The 19,739-nt window shown below is 46.9% G+C and overlaps 1 protein-coding gene across 2 annotated transcripts in view; it reads right to left on the reverse strand.

Moving 5' to 3' along the window:
- Positions 1-19,739, reverse strand: part of PIGK (phosphatidylinositol glycan anchor biosynthesis class K) — a 92,932-nt gene that overhangs the window by 40,627 nt on the left and 32,566 nt on the right. For both annotated transcript variants that reach the window (XM_073544833.1, XM_073544834.1), the window contains exon 9: positions 11,334-11,506. In XM_073544833.1, the coding sequence (XP_073400934.1) occupies positions 11,334-11,506 (173 nt within the window). The remainder of the gene's footprint in view (positions 1-11,333; positions 11,507-19,739) is intronic.

Here is a 19,739-nt window from a genome sequence, read left to right on the forward strand (position 1 = left end):
GCTCTCTAATAATTAACCCCTTTCTGACCTAGTATACAATAGTACGCCCAAGGTCAGATCCCTCACTTTCATGAGGGCTCCGGCGGTAAGTCCGCATCAAAGTTGGGACATGTCAGCTGTTTTGAACAGCTGACATGTTGCCCACAATGGGCGCAGGTGGAATCACGATCCACCCGCGCGTATTAACTAGTTAAATCCCGCTATCAAACGCTGACAGTGGGATTTAACCAGCACTTCCGGCTGCCGGGCCAGAAATACGCGCATTGCCGACCCCGTCACGTGATAGGGGGGCAGCGATGTGTTGCCATAACAACCTGAGGTCTCCTAGAGACCTCTATGGTTGTTGATGAGGCATTGCTATGAGCGTCACCCGGTGGTCGGCGCTCACAGAAATGCTGTAATTCTGCTACATATAGGCGATCTGCTCATCACCTATATGTAGCAGAGCCGATCGAGTTGTGGATGCTTCTAGTCTCCCATGGAGGCTATTAAAGCATGCCAAAATTAAAAAAAAAATGTTTTAAAAAATATGAAAAAAGTTTAAATCACCCCCCTTTTGTCCCATTCAAAATACTACAAAAAAAAAAAAAAAAAAAAAAAATAATCACAAAACACATATATTCGGTACCGCCGCGTTCAGAATCGCCCGATCCATCAATTAAAAAAAAAAAAAAAAAAGCATTAAGCCGATTGCTTAACGGCATAACGAGAAAAAAAAAATTGAAAACCCAGAATTACGTTTTTTTGGTCGCCATGACATTGCATTGAAATGCAATAACGGGCGATCAAAAAATCGTATCTGCACATACAGTAAATGATATCCTTAAAAATGTCAGCTTGGCGCGCAAAAAATAAGCCCTCACCCAACCCCAAATCACGAAAAATGGAGACGCTACGGGTATCGGAATATGGCGCAAAATTTTTTTTTAGCAAACTTTTTTCCCGTTTTCGAGTACACGAAATGGTAAAGCCAATGATGTCTTTCAAAAGTACAACACGTCCAGCAAAAAATAAGCTCTCATGATGGCCATATTGATGGGAAAATAAAAAAGTTATCGCTCTGGGAAGAACGGGAGCGAAAAACGGAAAATGAAAAAAGCTGCGGTCATTATGGGCCTAGAAAAAGATAAACAACATGGGTTCCCCTGTATTTTTGATAACCAGCCAGGCAAAACTAACAGCTGCGGACTGCAACCTTCAGCTATCAGCGTTCGCAAGGTTGGTTATCAAGAATAGAGGGGTCCCCATGCTGTTTTTTAAATAAATTTAAAAAATGGCTTGGGGTCCTCCCATTTTTGACAACAGCCAAGCTAAAGCAGACAGCTGAGGGCTGGTATTCTCACGCTGTTAATGGGCCACTGATATTGCCCCCAGCCTAAAAACAGCAGCCCGCAGCTGCCCAGAAAAGGCACAATCTACTAGATGCATCAATACTGCCGCTTTGCTCTGCTCTTCCCACTTGCACTGTAGCGGTGGCAAGTGGTGTTCATATTTGTGGGGTTGATGTCATTTTTGTATTGCCTGGTGACATCAAGCCCACAGCTTAGTAAAGGAAAAGCGTCTATAAGACACCGATCCATTGCTAATTCTATAGTTATATGGTAAATAAACCCACAGCCAGAATAAAGTCCTTTAATTTAAAGAATGACACAGACTCCTTTAATGATTCTAAATTAAACCATACTCACGTCATCGCCCATTCCATTGCAGCCCTCATCTCCTGTAACAAAACAAAAATAAAAAGCAATCATATCCCTCATGGTGCAGTGCTGAGCTCAGAGACTTCACCGCAGTTGACAGTGAGAAATTTCTCCTGGTGAACTCACCACTGCACCGTGAGGCTTTCTTACTGTGCTAGTGGGGATCTTACGGGATCTTACCGAGATAACCACAGTTCAGGGACCCGACTCGGTTCTCAGCCTCAGTGACCAGTGGTAATCTCAATAACATCACCGCTAGTCACTGACGCTGTGCTCACAGCAGCTCAATCTCCCAGTGGTTCTCAGTGTGGACGGTCACATATTGGCACCGTTGAGGTTCAAAACAGGTTATCCCCAGACATGGATTGTGGTGTGGGACAGAACAATGGACAGGTGAGGGATATAGTTATTTTTTATTTTATTACAGGAGAAGAGGGCTTCAATGGAATGGGAGAGTACACGAGTATGGTTTAACTTACTTTCAATTAAAGAACTTTATTCTGGCTGTGTGTTTATTTCCAATATAAGTATAGGATTAGTAATTCATAGGTGTCATACAGACACCCCTCCATTACTCATCTGTGGGCTTGAAGTCAACCAGACAATACAAAGGTGACATCAACCCCACAAATATTTCCCCACTTGCTGCAGCTACAGGGCAAGTGGGAAGAGCCGGGCAAAGTGACAGAATCGAATAAATCCACTTTTTATGGGAGGCTACGGGCTGCTGTTTTTAGGCTGGGGAAGGGGGAGCAATATCAATGTCCCCTTACCAGCTTGAGAATGAATACCAGCACGAGAATACCAGCCCGCAGCTGTCTGCTTTAGCAAGGCTGGTTGTCAAAAATGAGGGAGACCCCATGCTGTTCTTTTTAAATTATTTAAATAAACAGCACAGGGACCCCACTATTCAAGATAACTAGCCTTGTTAATGCTGACAGCTGAGGATTGCAGCCCCAAGCTGTCAGCATGTTTGTTTTTTTTTTAAATAAATGTAGAGCACATGCGTCAGCTAATGAATACGCCCATCAGCCGCTGCCTGCTCTCGCTGTTATTAGTGGCAGCAAGCGTAGGCTGATGGGAGCATTTGTCCCATCAGCCAACACCAGTGACTGGAGTTAAACTTTTTACCTCCGATCACAGCTGTGGGCTCATGCTGTCATTTGACAGTGTGGTAATCGCGGCTGTCTGACCGGCGGTAATGATTTTACGAACACTCAGTGTTCAGGAGACCGAACCGGAACAGTAACATGGAATTCCTCATGAAGTCTGTGTTAGGGGTCAGTGCCCGAACAGTAGATGTTCGGTACGGACACTGAACTTTATCAGAGGGTCACCACACTGTAAACACACAGTCCAATAAATGAAAGGTGTCTCATTCAGTACTCATTGGGTCATCATGGTACACACCATGACTGCTGCAGAACAGTAAGTGATGACACTTGGGAGCGATGAACCATCACTGGTGACACAGTCTCTTATGTGTCTTCATTTCTTACCAGACTGAACACGGAGAGCGGCAGCACCACTTCATTTACTTAGCAAATTTAGGTGGAAACTCCTGTGTGTGGCCAGACATAAAAGTCAACAGTCTTAACAAGAAGAATGATTTGCTGTCTGCTCCACAGCGCTTGGCGCCATCTCAACAACTTCTTTATCCGGGGAGACGACCCAGAAAATCTCCTCCAGGAATCAGCAGAATTACACGGAGACTATTAATGACTATGGGGTCTCTCCGCCAAAATGTGGAGACTCAGAGGATACACACAAGATAGATACACACTATATGGAGAAAAGTCTGTGTCCCCCACATCCGTCTCCAGGGGCTCTCTCTGCCCTCTATATACATCCATAGACAGTAATAATGAGAAAAGTATGTGCCCCCTCCACATCTTCCCAGTAGCTTTTCTGACATCCCCCTCCTCATCCATAGACATTAACATGGACTTGCTCCTGTGCAGAAGGATTTCTATAACATTTTAGAGGTGTCTGTGGGAATTTTTGCCCCTTCATCTAGAGCATTTGAGGGGTCAGACCCTGATGTAGGGGAAGGCCGGGCTCACAATTTCCATTTTTTTATGGGGCTGAGGTCTGGGCTCTGTCAGACGGCTCATGTCTGTATGGACCTTGTTCACTGGGCACAGTCATGGGAGGCACATAAGGGTCTTCCCCCAAACTGTTCCCACAAAGCTGAAGCTACAAATGTCCACATTGTCTTGATTAAGATTTCCCATCACTAGAGCTGAGGGCCCAATGCCGACCCCCGATAACATCCCATAGCATTATCCTCCTCCATCTCTACAGGGGGCACAATGCAGTCAGGGGGTAACGTCCTCCTGAAATCACCAAACCCAGACTCCTCCATCAGACGCAGATAGAGAAGTGCGCTCTGTCACTGCACAGAACACGTCTCCTCCAGAGTCCAGTGGTGGCGGCTTTACACCACTCTGACGCTCAACATTGTGCTTGGTGATGTACGGTTGCATGCAGCTACTCAGCCATGAAGCTCCCGGCGGGGGCGCAGTGTTTGTGCTGATACCAGAGGTGGTCTGGACTCGGCAGTTATGGGGTCAGCAGTCACTTTTCTGTCTTCTGCTCCTCGGCACTTAGCCCCCCACTCTGTAATGTTACAGGATCTCCACTTTATGGCCGAGTTCCTGCGGTTCTTTCCACTTCTCAATAATATCACTAACAGGTGATGGGGGAAGATTCAAGAGGAAGAAATGTCATGGACGGATGTGTTACCCCAGTGGCTCCTATTACAGTACTGCGCTGGTATCAGGGAGCTCTGCACCGCCAGCTGGTCTGTCACACTGCTATGACAGATCCGGGGATACCCCAAAAGTGCTGGGATAGATGCTGTGTCTGACTGCAGTGAACAACACTGCCCCTTTCTACTACTTTTCGGTGGAGGCCCATGGGTGGTGGTGGGGAGGAGAGTGTCGGTCTCCCATCAGTTATACTTGTAAACTCTTGCCAATCTGCAGAGGGGCTGTGGCCCTGCTGTGTACAGAGACTGGCGAGCTGCTCCCCATGAGCCGATCTCTGTAGCCCTGCTGGGTCGCCCATTCCCCATACAGGACATATTACGTTACACTTCGCAGAAAAGCACAGAGGGCAGAGACGGCGCCATTCTTCATGACAAAACGCCGGGCAGCTCGGCTGGACGAGGAAAGGGAACGCAATTACTGTAAATCTCCCTATAAACCAGGCACATCGCAGGCGGCTGCAGAACCAATCACCGGTCACTGGAGCCCGGCAACAGCCGCCGGGCATTTATAAGAGGAAACGATGGAGGCAAAAAATTCACATCTGCTATTCCAGAATGTCCAATACTATAAGATCTGTCTGCAGTTCAGTAATGAAAACGGAGCAGAGAGAAAGCAGTCACAACAGCAAAGAAAACGTCTGTATCAGAGCGCACTTGTATCCCACGTGAATCAATCTTAGAACGCTCCTTGTGGAGCTCCCTCCATTGTTCCTCCTGGAAAGTAATGAACAAACTGGCAACTATGTAACAAGCAGAGGGTGTGTCAGTGCGCAGTCCAATCAGTGCTGCCAATCAGCAGGGACACGCCCCCCTTACTGGTCACACCCAGCTGGGGAATTAGAGATTTTTCCAAGAGGAACGGCACAAGGTAGAGATATGAGACAGATGGGCCAGAATTATTACTTATTTTAAAAGTAAATCGCCAAGGAATAAAATGTTTTATATATAAATAAATATTGCAGATCATTCCCTTTAATAAAGCCGAGCTGCAACTGCAATACCGCAAACAATCTGAGGATGGAGCTGCGCTGATCCTGGAGCGAAGCATCAGCTGCATCCTCACATCTGTGACTGGTTAAAACTGCAGTACACCTTACAGACTATGCTCTGCACCACAATCATGTCACAGCTGCTTCTTAAAGGGGTGTACACAAAACAAAACACCCACCTTGGTTCTGCTGCCTGGTGCCCGAGTGTCTGCAGCAGTCACGCGTCATCTGAGCTGTAGGAGAGAACTAGGAGATGATCACCGCCGGCAGCACGATGATACGTGACCACTGCAGTCATCAGTGGCTGCTGACTCAAGTGGCACCCCACATTAAAAGTGGAATCCATGAGCCCGGGGACGCCCCGGAGGAGAGTATATGCTTTTTTATTATTTTTAAAAAGAAAAGAAGTGGTCAACCCCATTAAGTCAACATATTTTTACAAAAAAGTCCCTAAGTTAGTCTGCAGAGAAAACGACAAATCAGCAGCATAATCAGCGCAGTTTCTGAGCTTTGTTTCCATTTTCATTTTACTTTCTATTATATCAATAGCACACGTGAAAATAAGAAATGTCACATATTTTAACATAGAAACTGGCTTCTTTCTCTACCGGGACTGAAGTTTTATTCTCAAAATTGTCAATTCACTGGTAAAATGTGTTCAGCAAATGCATTTTTTTTTCCCCATAGTAAGCTAGAGGGCAGTTGGTGCTTATACACTTCTATGGAGAACGAACCATCAGGAGAATATCTGTCTGCCTCTAGCTACTCCCCTTCCACAGTAAATGACAATTGGTGATTCTAAAATTCTATGGAGAAGGGAGGAGCTTCAGGCAGACAGACATTCTGCTGCAAGTTGTCCATAGAACACTATAAGCACTAACTGTCATCTCCAATCTTTGTAACAGGAAAGTCACATTTCAACCAAACAGAATTTGTGAATGAAAAAATCAGTTCAGGAAGAGAAATGAGCAGATTTCTCTAATAAGATACACTACGAAGTGTCTGATTTTAATGTGTCATTGACTTAAAAATTACCACAACGGTTTCCCAAAGTAAAGAAAAAGCAACTACAAATATTGGTCTAGCAGTTGTACCTCTGCAGGCAGAATCGATTGAGGGGATGGTCATGTAACGGTCTCTAATGACGCCTGTAGGAAGCAAAACCTGGGAGTCCATATCCGACCCATCAACGAGCCTTGTAACATCACATGGGAGATCGTCTGGAGCTCGGTCCCACGACAGGTGGAGCACCCAGAGGTGGGCCCGCCACCCCTCACACATTAATGCTGTATCCTGTGAAGAGGGGGGATTCTAGAGACGCAGAGACTATAGGATGATACAGTTGTGGCCAAAAGTATTGACACCCCTGCAATTCTGTCAGATAATACTCAGTTTCTTCCTGAAAATGATTGCAAACACAAATTCTTTGGTATTATCTTCATTTAATTGGTCTTAAATGAAAAAACACAAAAAGAATTGTCCTAAAGCCAAATTGGATATAATTCCACACCAAACATAAAAAAGAGGGTGGACAAAAGTATTGGCACTGTTGGAAAAATCCTGTGATGCTTCTCTAATTTGCGTAATTAACAGCACCTGTAACTTACCTGTGGCACCTAACAGGTGTTGGCAATAACTAAATCACACTTGCAGCCAGTTGACAAGGATTAAAGTTGACTCCACCTCTGTCCTGTGTCCTTGTGTGCACCACATTGAGCATGGAGAAAAGAAAGAAGAGCAAAGAACTGTCTGAGGACTTGAGAAACCAAATTGTGAGGAAGCATGAGCAATCTCAAGGCTACAAGTCCATCTCCAAAGACCTGAATGTTCCTGTGTCTACCGTGCGCAGTGTCATCAAGAAGTGTAAAGCCCATGGCACTGTGGCTAACCTCCCTAGATGTGGACGGAAAAGAAAAATTGACAAGAGATTTCAATGCAAGATTGTGCGGATGTTGGATAAACAACCTCGACTAACATCCAAACAAGTTCAAGCTGTCCTGCAGTCCGAGGGTACAACAGTGTCAACCCGTACTATCCATCGGTGTATGAATGAAAAGGGACTGTATGGTAGGAGACCCAGGAAGACCCCACATCTTACCTCGAGACATAAAAAAGCCAGGCTGGAGTTTGCCAAAACTTACCTGAAAAAGCCTAAAACGTTTTGGAAGAATGTTCTCTGGTCAGATGAGACAAAAGTAGAGCTTTTTGGGCAAAGGCATCAACATAGAGTTTACAGGAGAAAAAAAGAGGCATTCAATTAAAGAACACGGTTCCTACAGTCAAACATGGCGGAGGTTCCCTGATGTTTTGGGGTTGCTTTGCTGCCTCTGGCACTGGACTGCTTGACCGTGTGCATGGCATTATGAAGTCTGAAGACTACCAACAAATTTTGCAGCATAATGTAGGGCCCAGTGTGAGAAAGCTGGGTCTCCCTCAGAGGTCATGGGTCTTCCAGCAGGACAATGACCCAAAACACACTTCAAAAAGCACTGGTTTGAGAGAAAGCACTGGAGACTTCTAAGGTGGCCAGCAATAAGTCCAGACCTGAATCCCATAGAACACCTGTGGAGAGATCTAAAAATGGCAGTTTGGAGAAGGCGCCCTTCTAATATCAGGGACCTGGAGTAGTTTGCCAAAGAAGAATGGTCTAAAATTCCAGCAGAGCATTGTAAGAAACTCATTGATGGTTACCGGAAGCGGTTGGTCGCAGTTATTTTGGCTAAAGGTTGTGCAACCAAGTATTAGGCTGAGGGTGCCAATACTTTTGTCTCGCCCATTTTTGGAGTTTTGTGTGAAATGATCAATGTTTTGCTTTTTGCTTCATTCTATTTTGTGTTTTTTCATTTAAGACAAATTAAATGAAGATAATACCGAAGAATTTGTGTTTGCAATCATTTTCAGGAAGAAACTGAGTATTATCTGACAGAATTGCAGGGGTGTCAATACTTTTGGCCACAACTGTATAATAATATCAGTATTACATACGGTGATAACCTACGTGCTGATCCGGTAAATTACAAAGACAAAATGCTAAGGTCTGATCCAACAAGTCCTATAAGGTGTGAATTTAGAAGAACGCGCTCCACCACGGGAATGACGCAAAAATGGACGCAGATAATGTGTTAGTGGTGCGTCCCCTACTGGTCAAAGTCAGAAACGCAGGGAACAAGAGAGATGTCTTCTTCACCAGGCGACTGACAACTAGAGAAGAGCTGAGTCTGATCTGTCAAATGCATGAGAACAGGACGTCCTCCGAGTCTCACGGACCGGACACACGGATCAGTCTTTAAAACTAATGTGTGCACAGAGCTACGAAATTCTATACCCGTGAGAATAAAACATGGAAACACAAGGGCGTGTAGAACATGTGTGAATGCGGCCTTACACTGTACGGCAGGATGTACAATCCGATTTATATTAATCACAAATTTTTATTGCAAGGTTGTGCAGTCGTCAGTGGCGCAACATGGTGGAGGGGCGCACAGTGCGCCAAATATTATGGAAGTGCAAAATCTCTGTCTTTGGATTAGGATAATAAAATACTTACATAAAATCATAACAAAGTACAGCTTTAGATTTGTTTTTCTGAAATAAAACGTAAAATGTTTACAGATAAAATTAGCTGGATAAAGGGTGAAACTATAACTATAATATTCTGCACTGGACTGGTGGAAGGGACTCAAAATACCAGTGTCGCCCTGGTGCCAGCAGCCTGCAGCGCACCACTGGTGCTCATCTCACTGCTATGTGCAATACAGTAACACACCACCAGAGGGCAGACAGAATCTGTGTAACAATGACGGGAAATGTGCGGCCACTCGCTCCAACTTATTACCTGACTGTTATAATTTTTTTCTATTCATGGAAAGTTAATAATAATAATAATAAAAAAAAAAAATTTCTGGGGTTGTTTTTTTCACGTTTTAGGCTATTCAGGCATTACCTAAAATCTATGGGTCAGCGTGACTATAGCATTACAAAATTTACATAAAAAAAAAGTCCTAGCTTTATTTATGTTGAACTAATTGGGAAAAAAAAATATAGTCTTTTGTGTTTGAGTGCAAATCGATTTTTTCTATCATGGGTCTTGATTAGCAAAAAAAAAAAAAAAAACCCACACAATTCTGCCATTGTTTTTGCAGCATAAATAATATTATAATTAAATAGTTTTGGCTAATACAAGTATAGTTATATACTGTATTTTTTTATATGTTTTGCTACTTTTGCACAAGAAAATCAACTTCCAAGACGACTATCCCCCCCATCATGGTTTGAGAGCTGTAACTTTCTCATTTATCGGATACTCAACTTTAGTATTGCTGTACATAGTGAAACGTATGGTCTATCAGGAAGAAATGCCCAATGGGTGATCAGAAACGTGCGAGGGCTCGTCAGTGTCATGTCAGTGATTGACAGCAGCATCTAAATGGTTAGACTGGTCATAGTAACAAGTGACGACCGGCTGCAGATCCTTGTGCAATCAGGTTACAATGGTGGCGCTAAGAGAAAACTTAAGACGCTACATGAGCATTGTGCCCCTTCATGGAAAATCATTGGGGGGTCCAGGAGTCAGACCCCCACCTGTCAAAGCGATAGCATATACAAGCTGAACCATCACTTCATAACATGAACATCCCAGAATCCATTTTTTTCCTGCAGATCGCTGGCTTCTTGTCTTTCATAAGATAAACCTGCCGCAAGCAAATGTATATAATGAATGCAAAATGTCAGATGTGATACAGTGTGAATCCTGCCGAGCTTTGTAGCGCAGCTTTCGTCTGCGGATGATCGGCAGGATTCCAGATGTGATGAGACCCTGCGGGCGCTGCTGATGTTACCTAATATTACGTCACTCAGGTAAACCCGTTGCGTATGTTATAGCGCCACCAGTGGAGATGAATTCTCATTCACAAGCTGCAGGTAACTTCCAGTGTAAATGACCCTGCGGTGCAGAGGTGACACATCACAATGTGGATTTATGCAGTAAAATCTGCTCAAATAAAGCTATATTATGCCACAGCAGGTTCACTATGGATATGATCCATATGGACGAGCCCAAAAGGCCAGGGCAACAAGTTGCAAGCTTATTTCTATTAAGAGTTTTGCAAATCCAAGTCGAATCTGGGCCAAAATACATGATTTTATCATGAATTCCTCCCTATGATTTGCAAATCTCCAAATATCTTACTTCCTTTGTATATGGATACTTTCATGCAGCTATCGAGAATTTATCATCTCGCCTTTCTTTGGTAAATGCAATACATTAATGCACCACCAGATGGCGCACAGAACCAACGTAACTGATGGTGAAGTCCTGAGGCTCATTCTCCCCCATATTCAGGTAATCATTAATGACCACTACACATCGCCGTTTACATCTACGTATAAAAAAATTGGATTTTCATTCATCATGCTGTTAATGAATCTGACTCTACATCACTTCAGTGTTCTGGAGCCTCAATTCCCATTTCTAGGGTTCAGACTACTTGGTGTGATTTTACTATCAGTAGCATAACCTAAGTGAAATCCCCAGCCCATGGAGCTTATTTTGCTGCCAATGATTGGACATCCTCAGTGTAATTTTTTTTTGCAGCCCACAAGATAAAAAACTTTCTCCACTTAGGATTTTGCAACAAATCTGCGTCTAAATGTATAATAATAATAATAATAATAATAATAATAATAATAATTCCACCTGCAGATTTTAATGCAGATATTCAACATGGAATAAATTTACAACATAAAGTTACAAAATATTAAATAATTTCACAGCAAAAATAGAGCAGCCTATGGAGCAAAGACTTCCAGCCCAATATACCAAAACCCACCGCAAACATGACAGAGCCCGGTTAGTGTAATGGGATGCAGGTGTACCTCGGATTCGCGGCCTCCGGATGCGGCTTGAGCGTCACGGTTTTCTCGGTGAGCTCCACTTTCCTCACGCTGCCGAAGAAATCAGTAATAAGAACAGTCTGCGGGTCTCTCTGGAAGAGGTTGGTGCGATGGCCGGGCGTAGAAACACACTGACTCTTCGGGCAGACTTGGAACTGCAAAGAGAAATACAGCATGAAAAAGACAACAGATTCGAAAAGATGGAAACATCAGCAAACAAAAATGACCACTGGGACCATCACAAGGAAAAGAGACGCGACAAAGAAAGCTCATATTTCTAGAACTCTTTATAAAAAAAAAAAAAAAAAAAAAAGTTTTGTCTTTACCAAGTTACAGCTATCCTATGTCACCACCGAGGGGTGCTGTTGCACTGTCGGCTAAGAGGAGAATATAATGGTGCAGATTAGAGCTGCAGATCAGATCGCAAAAAGATTAATAAAAACGTTGGTTTTACAACACAATGTTGGGATTTTTTTTTTTTTAATGATCCATCCCACTATTGTAGTAACAGGGCTCATACTCACAAGATTCTCTGGCATGAAAACCTGGCGCTGCCGCCGGCACTCGCAGCGGAACGTGCGGCTACATGCATTTCTATGCAGCCGCACGCTCTGGTCCAAGTGCCGGCTGCAGTGACAGGTTTTCGTGCGAGTCTCTTGCAAGTGAGTATGAGCCCATAGAGGGTTTCTCTGCTGTTTTAAAGAAGAAAAAAAAAGTATATTTATGTAATATATATATATATATATATATATATATATATATATATATATATATATATATATATATATATATATATATATACATATACATATACACACACACATATATATATATACACATATATACACACTCATCTGGCTTTCTCTCTTGACTGGGGAATGTGAAGTGACCGCTGCAGCCAGTCAGCAGCCACAGGAAGCAAGGAAACTGGTGGGGGGACATCGGCAATATTACCGAGGAGTAGAGGGACCGATATTATGAGGGGGCCATTATTAATCTAAGTGAACTTAGTAGACGCTGCCTTTTAAAAAGAAAACGTTGCAAATTATGATGAATGGTAAATTTGTATATAAATTTGCAACCTGTCCAACAGTTTCCAACTTCACAGTCAATAATTTAGTGATTCCAATGCATCAAATATATCTATAAAAAAAAAATAAATAAAATAATAATAAAAAAAAAATATTATATATGTATTATATATATATATATATATATATATATATATACACTCACTGGCCACTTTATTAGGTACACCTGTCCAACTGTGTGTTAAGACTTAATTTCTAATCAGCCAATCACATGGCGGCAACTCAGTGCATTTAGGCATGTAGACATGGTCAAGACAATCTCCTGCAGTTCAAACCGAGCATCAGTATGGGGAAGAAAGGTGATTTGAGTGCCTTTGAACGTGGCATGATTGTTGGTGCCAGAAGGGCTGGTCTGAGTATTTCAGAAACTGCTGATCTACTGGGATTTTCACGCACAACCATCTCTAGGGTTTACAGAGAATGGTCCGAAAAAGAAAAAAAATCCAGTGAGCGGCAGTTCTGTGGCCGGAAATGCCTTGTTGATGCCAGAGGTCAGAGGAGAATGGGCAGACTGGTTCGAGCTGATAGAAAGGCAACAGTGACTCAAATTGCCACCCGTTACAACCAAGGTAGGCAGAAGAGCATCTCTGAACGCACAGTGCGTCGAACTTTGAGGCAGATGGGCTACAGCAGCAGAAGACCACACTGGGTACCACTCCTCTCAGCTAAGAACAGGAAACTGAGGCTACAATTTGCACAAGCTCATCGAAATTGGACAGTAGAAGATTGGAAAAACGTTGCCTGGTCTGATGAGTCTCGATTTCTGCTGCGACATTTGGATGGTAGGGTCAGAATTTGGCGTAAACAACATGAAAGCATGGATCCATCCTGCCTTGTATCAACGGTTCAGGCTGGTGGTGGTGGTGTCATGGTGTGGGGAATTTTTTCTTGGCACTCTTTGGGCCCCTTGGTACCAATTGAGCATCGTTGCAACGCCACAGCCTACCTGAGTATTGTTGCTGACCATGTCCATCCCTTTATGACCACAATGTACCCAACATCTGATGGCTACTTTCAGCAGGATAATGCGCCATGTCATAAAGCTCGAATCATCTCAGATTGGTTTCTTGAACATGACAATGAGTTCACTGTACTCAAATGGCCTCCTCAGTCACCAGATCTCAATCCAATAGAGCATCTTTGGGATGTGGTGGAACGGGAGATTCGCATCAGGGATGTGCAGCCGACAAATCTGCGCCAACTGTGTGATGCCATCATGTCAATATGGTCCAAAATCTCTGAGGAATGCTTCCAGCACCTTGTTGAATCTCTGCCACGAAGAATTGAGGCAGTTCTGAAGGCAAAAGGGGGTCCAACCCCTTACTAGCATGGTGTACCTAATAAAGTGGCCAGTGAGTGTATATGTGTATATATATATATATATATATATATATATATATATATATATATATATATATATATATATATATATATATATATATTATGCAACTTTGCAAAACATCTTGATTGCAACCTCCCATGCACCTAGATAACCACAAACTACTTCCGATCCCTCCGTATCGTCCGCCCGTCGCCCACATTCAGTAGGACAGATGATATTTGGCGAATGGCTGCCGGATCCGGCTACACAGTGTGTTTGCACTCTGCTACTACGAAGACACATGCATCTGCACGGGAGCTGCGGACAGAAAACTGCAGCAGATTTTTATTTAAAACATGGAGTTTTGTGAGTACTCACCGTAAAATCCTTTTCTCCGAGATGCTCATTGGGGGACACAGATACTGTGGGTGTATGCTACCGCCATCTGGAGGCTGACACTAGGCAAACAACACAAGGTTAGCTCCTCCCCCGCCGCATACACCCTCGCCCTGATTGCGGGCGGAAACCAGTTTAGTGTAAAAGCAGTAGGAGAACAATAACAATGAGCCTTAATGCAGAAAACAATATGTCTGGCAAAGAAAACTACCCTGACATTCACAAAAGAAATAGATATTAAATAAACAAGGGCCAACATGGCTAACAGGGTGGGTGCTGTGTCTCCCAATGAGCGTCTCTAAGAAAAGGATTTTACGGTGAGTACTCAAAAAAATCCATGTTTCTCCGTCTCATTGGGGGACACAGATACTGTGGAACGTCCTAAAGCAGTCCCTGGGTGGGAGATTGCTACATGCACCTCTTGTTTAAATGTGCGCTACCGCTGCTTGGAGAATCCTTCTACCCAGGCTCGCATCCGCCGAGACCTGAGTATGGATACTGTAATGTTTGGCAAATGTGTGCAGGCTGGACCAGGTCGCTGCTTTGTATACCTGTTCCGCCGAGGCCTGATGCCAAAGCGCCCAAGAGGCGCTCATTGCCCGAGTAGAGTGCGCTCTGATCTCTGATGGAACCGGCGCCGCTCTGATGCGATAGGCCTCCTGAATAGTTAAACGGATCCATCTGGCTATGGTCGCTTTGGAGGCCGCGAGTCCCTTCCTGCGCCCCTCGGGGAGCACGAACAGCGTATGCGTCTGTCGGAAGGGTGCCGTCCGCGACACGTACCTCCTGAGTGCTCTCACCAGGTCTAACGTGTGAAGAGTTTTTTCCACACGATGCACCGGTGCCGGACAGAACAAGGGCAAGACAATATCCTCATTGATGTGGAAGGAGGACACCACCTTCGGAAGAAAGGGGAGAGCTGGTCTACGCACCACCTTATCCTTGTGGAAAGCTAGAAAAGGTGCTCGGCAAGACAGCGCCGCCAACTCCGACACTCGCCTCACGGAGGTAATGGCTACCAAAAACACCACCTTCCAAAAGAGGAATGATAAAGAAATATGCTGTAGCGGCTCAAAAGGAGCTTCTTGCAGGACACTCAGGACTAGGTTAAGGTCCCAGGTGCCCATTGGCGCCTTATAGGGAGGTACTAAATGAGAGACTCCCTGGATGAAAGTCTTCCCCTGCCTATTACTAGCAATCTTCCGCTGCAAAAAGGACGGACAACGCCGAAATCTGTCTCCTAAGGGAGCTCGGGGCTAGTCCCGCGTCTAGTCCTGATTGGAGAAAAGCCTAGATTTTGGGGATAGAGAATGTCAGGGGCGAAAACCCGCGCTCTCGGCACCAAGCAACGAAAATCTTCCAGGTGTGATGGTAGATTCTCGCCAAGGTAGATTTCCTGGAGCTAATCATTGTAGCTACCACTTCACGCTCGAACCCCACCTGTGTTAGAATCCAAGATTCAATGGCCATGCAGTCAAACACAGGGCCCCTAAGTTCGGGTGGAAGATCGGTCCCTGGGACAGCAGATCTGAGCATTCTGGCAGTCGCCATGGGACGTCGGTGAGTAGCTGCACATGATCTGCGTACCACGCCCGCCGGGTGCCAAGCGAATCGCTGGAACCCCTTCCGTTTTGATCTTCCTGACGACCCTCGGAAGTAATGGCAATGGGGGAAACAAGTATGGAAGGCGAAACTCGTTCCATGGTAGAACCAACGCATCCACCTCGAATGCTCGTGGGTCCTGTGACCGAGCGACATACATGGGCACCTTGGCGTTCCTTCTGGATGCCATCAGATCCACGTCCGGAGTTCCCCATTGTTGGCAAATCTGCTGGAAGACCTCGCGATGCAGGGCCCATTCCCCCGCCACAACCTCCTGCTGGCTGAGGAAGTCTGCTGCCCAATTTTCTACGCCTGGGATGTGGACTGCCGATAATACCGACTGGTTCTTCTCGGCCCACTGAAGCATGTATCCTATCTCGCACATAGCTGCCCTGCTGTGCGTGCCCCCTTGATGATTTACATAAGCCACCGCCGTGGCGTTGTCTGACGGAATCCGAATGGGCCGTCCTGCTAGGAAGTGCTGAAAGTGTTGCAGCGCCCGCCGGACCGCTTGTATTTCCAACAAGTTGATCGGGAGGCGTGCCTCCTGTTGTGACCATTGGCCCTGAGCCGTGTGGTGGCGAAAAACTGCTCCCCAGCCCATGAGGCTGGCATCGGTCGTGACCACTAGCCAATGCTCTGGGGGAAAAGGTTTCCCCTGAAGAAGGGAGGATCTGACCGTCCACCCCCCCAGTGACTGCCTGACCTGAAAGGACAGCCGGCAGTGCTGATCGAGCGAAAACGGGTTCCTGTCCCAAGCTGCCAAGAGGGCGTGCTGTGGTGGGTGAAGATGAAACTGGGCAAACGGAATTGCTTCTATTGCTGCCACCATCTTCCCTAGTATCCTCATCCCAAAGCGAATGGTGTGAGGGACTGGCTGCTGAAGCTTCTGGACTCCTTGCTGGAGCGCTAGAGCTTTGTCTTGAGGGAGAATTACCGACCCTCGGGAGGTGTCGAAGATCATCCCTAGAAAGGAAATCCTCTGGGCTGGGACGAGGGATGACTTTTTCCTGTTGACTAACCACCCTAAGCGGGAGAGCGTATCCAGCGTAATGCCGACGTTCTCCTTGCATGCCCGAAATGAGGGGCCCTTCACCAAGAGGTCATCTTAGTAGGGCAAGATGACTATGCCCCGAGAGTGTAAGACGGCCATCACGACTGCCATTACCTTCGTGAACACTCTGGGGGCGGTGGCTAGCCCGAAGGGCAGCGCTGAAAACTGGAAGTGTTGGCCATTGATGATGAATCGAAGGAACCTTTGATGCGGCGGGAAAATGGGGACGTGTAGTTAGGCATCCTGGATGTCGACCGAGGCTAAGTACTCTCCCTGCACCAAGGCCGAAATAACTGAACGGAGAGACTCCATCCTGAAATGTTAGACCCTGATGAATCTGTTCAGGAGCTTCAGGTCCAAAACCGGCCTGACCGTCCCGTCCTTTTTGGGGACTGCGAACAGGCTGGAATAAAAACACTGAGCCCTCTCGTGCTCTGGTACGGGAACTATAACCCCGTTGTACTGGAGTGAATCGATGGCCCCCAGCAACGCCTTTGCCCGGGACTTCACCTTGGGAAGTCGGGACAGAAAAAAAACGACTTGGGGGATACCTGATAAACTCTATCTTGTACCCCGAAGACACCAGTTCCGCCACCCATGAGTCGTGTGCTACGTCGACCCAGACATGGCGAAAGAAAAGCAGGCGGCCGCCTACCCTGCTGATGTCCCCTACTACGTGCTCCGAGTCATTTGGCTGAGGATTTCTGAGGCCTGGTTCCTCTCGACCTGGGCTGGCGCGCGCGCATCCTCCTCAATGGATTGGGTCTATATGGGACCTGTCGCTCCCCATCTTGGTTGGAGCGACTTGGACCGGCCGAACTGGCGGCCGTCGACCATCCAGTGTTGTGAAAGGCCCGAAACCGTGCCGGGGCCTGGCGAAAAGGATGTTTAACTTTCTGCTGCGGAAGGAAGCTGCTTTTTATCCCTGTTGCGTCGGAGATGAGCTGATCCAACTTCTCCCCGAACAGGCGGCCTCCCTGATAGGGCAAGGAAGTCAAAGACTTCTTAGAGATAGAATCGGCTCGCCAAGATCTTAACCAAAGGGATCTCCTAATGGCTACCGCGTTAGCAGCTGCAGATGCCGCACAATTGGCCGCATCCAAGGAAGCATTGATCAAGTAGTCTCCAGCCATAGCAATCTGAGTTTCGACCTCTGACACCTCCGCCGGCAGGTCTCTATCCTGGAAGGCCCTATTCAATGATTCTGACCATGACATCAAGGCCTTGGCTACCCACGTCGCCGCAAACGAGGGGGCGAGCGCTGACCCGGATGCCTCAAAAACTGATCGAGCCAAGCTCTCTATCAGTGGGGTCCTTAATGGACGAGCCACTCAATACTGACAATAGAGACTTCGAGGCCAGGCGCGACACTGGTGGATCCCACCACTGGTGATTTCGTTCATTTTTTACGGAGATCTGGGGCAAATGGATATTTTGCCTCTATAGTCTTTTGGCCAGTAAAGCGCCTATCTGGGTGTTCTCTGTGACGCTGCACTTAGTCCTCTAATTCTGGGTGAGTATTAAACACTCTGTGAGGTCACCTGGCCTGCTTAAAGGCCACTTAATGGCTTGACGCCAAAGCAAACTCATCCTCCACCCCCAGGGTTTGATTGACAGCTTCAACGAAGCTGTCCACTGTCTCTCGACACCCCGGGGTATCTAGGCCCAGCGGTCCGTCTGAGTCACAATCCGAACTGTACCCGCTCCCGACCATTGGAGAGGGAGAGCGAGATGCTGAACTCCCGGATGCCGAGGCACCGGATAGACGGGGAGACCTAGTGTGGGCCCGTTTCCTTCGTACTTGCCTGGCATGAGAGCGGCCCCTGCAGGCCGAAGGTTCTTGTGAGGTGGAGGATCCCTCCCCGATAAGCGAGCCACTTTCCTTGCCCCCATTCGGGGCGTGAAGCAACTCGATTGCCCTTGTAAGCGTTGCCATAGATTGGGATAATGATATAGCCCATTCCGGGGGATTTTGCTCCCTGGACTCCGCTGTCGGGGGGGGGAGACGACTCCTGGGCACGTTCTGAGTCGCAGGCCTCACACAACTTGTTGCTCTCTCTGCGCTCGTGGGAACGCAGCCCTACAGGAGATGCATGCAGCGTAGAGGAAAGTGTGTGCCTTCCCTTTCCCGGCCATAATGAATCTGCCAGGCGTTTTGTCTCACTGTGTGTTTGTTTTTTTTATATAGGGGGGGGCACCCCTTGAGTCTCTAGTTTGCTCCCGCAGACGTGGCTGCACTTACCCGCTCCTGTGTCCCCCTCACGTGTCACTGCTTCTGCGCTCCTCTGTGGGGGCAAGCCGACCACTTTACCGGTCGCGGCCTACCCCGATTTGAAGCCGGGGCCTCAATTTATCCGGCGCCCGCCCAGGCTCCTGGGGCAGGCCACTGGAAGTGACGCTGCGTGGACGGGGGTGGGACTTCCGCCCCGGCCTAAATTTTTAGCGTCCGCCCGCAGGGGGCGGCAGTGGCCGGCGGCGCTGCGCGGCCCACTGCACCTCCGCCTGTCTGTAATCCTCACCAGCGTCACCTACAGGAGGAAAGGGACGGGGGAGGGATTTGCCAGTCCTACTCTCCCTGCGATTCTAGGCCTGCCAGCACACCGCTACTCCATTCGCATCTCCCTGCTGCCCAGGAGCCCTCACGCACGGTCTAGCAGGAATGCGCTGCGAAGAGCCCACCCACGCCCTGTACCTTCATCCGGGATGTCAACAGGTATGAAAAACCACCGGGGAGGCGGGGGTGGTGGGGGCATCCAGGACGGTGCAGGTACCCCGACTCCATCCAGCTTCTAGGGCCGAGGAGAGGGACCGTCCGCCGCCTTGCAGGACCTCCGTCTAGCGTTGGTGGAGCAGTGGGGGCCGCTCGGACCGTCTTGTGCCGCTGTACAGCCCATGGTTTCCATACCTAGGGGTGGTCAGGGCTA

This window comes from Dendrobates tinctorius, unplaced genomic scaffold, assembly GCF_039654945.1.
Source record: "Dendrobates tinctorius isolate UK_male_01 unplaced genomic scaffold, ASM3965494v1 ptg000138l, whole genome shotgun sequence".
Classification (NCBI taxonomy): Eukaryota; Metazoa; Chordata; class Amphibia; order Anura; family Dendrobatidae; genus Dendrobates; species Dendrobates tinctorius.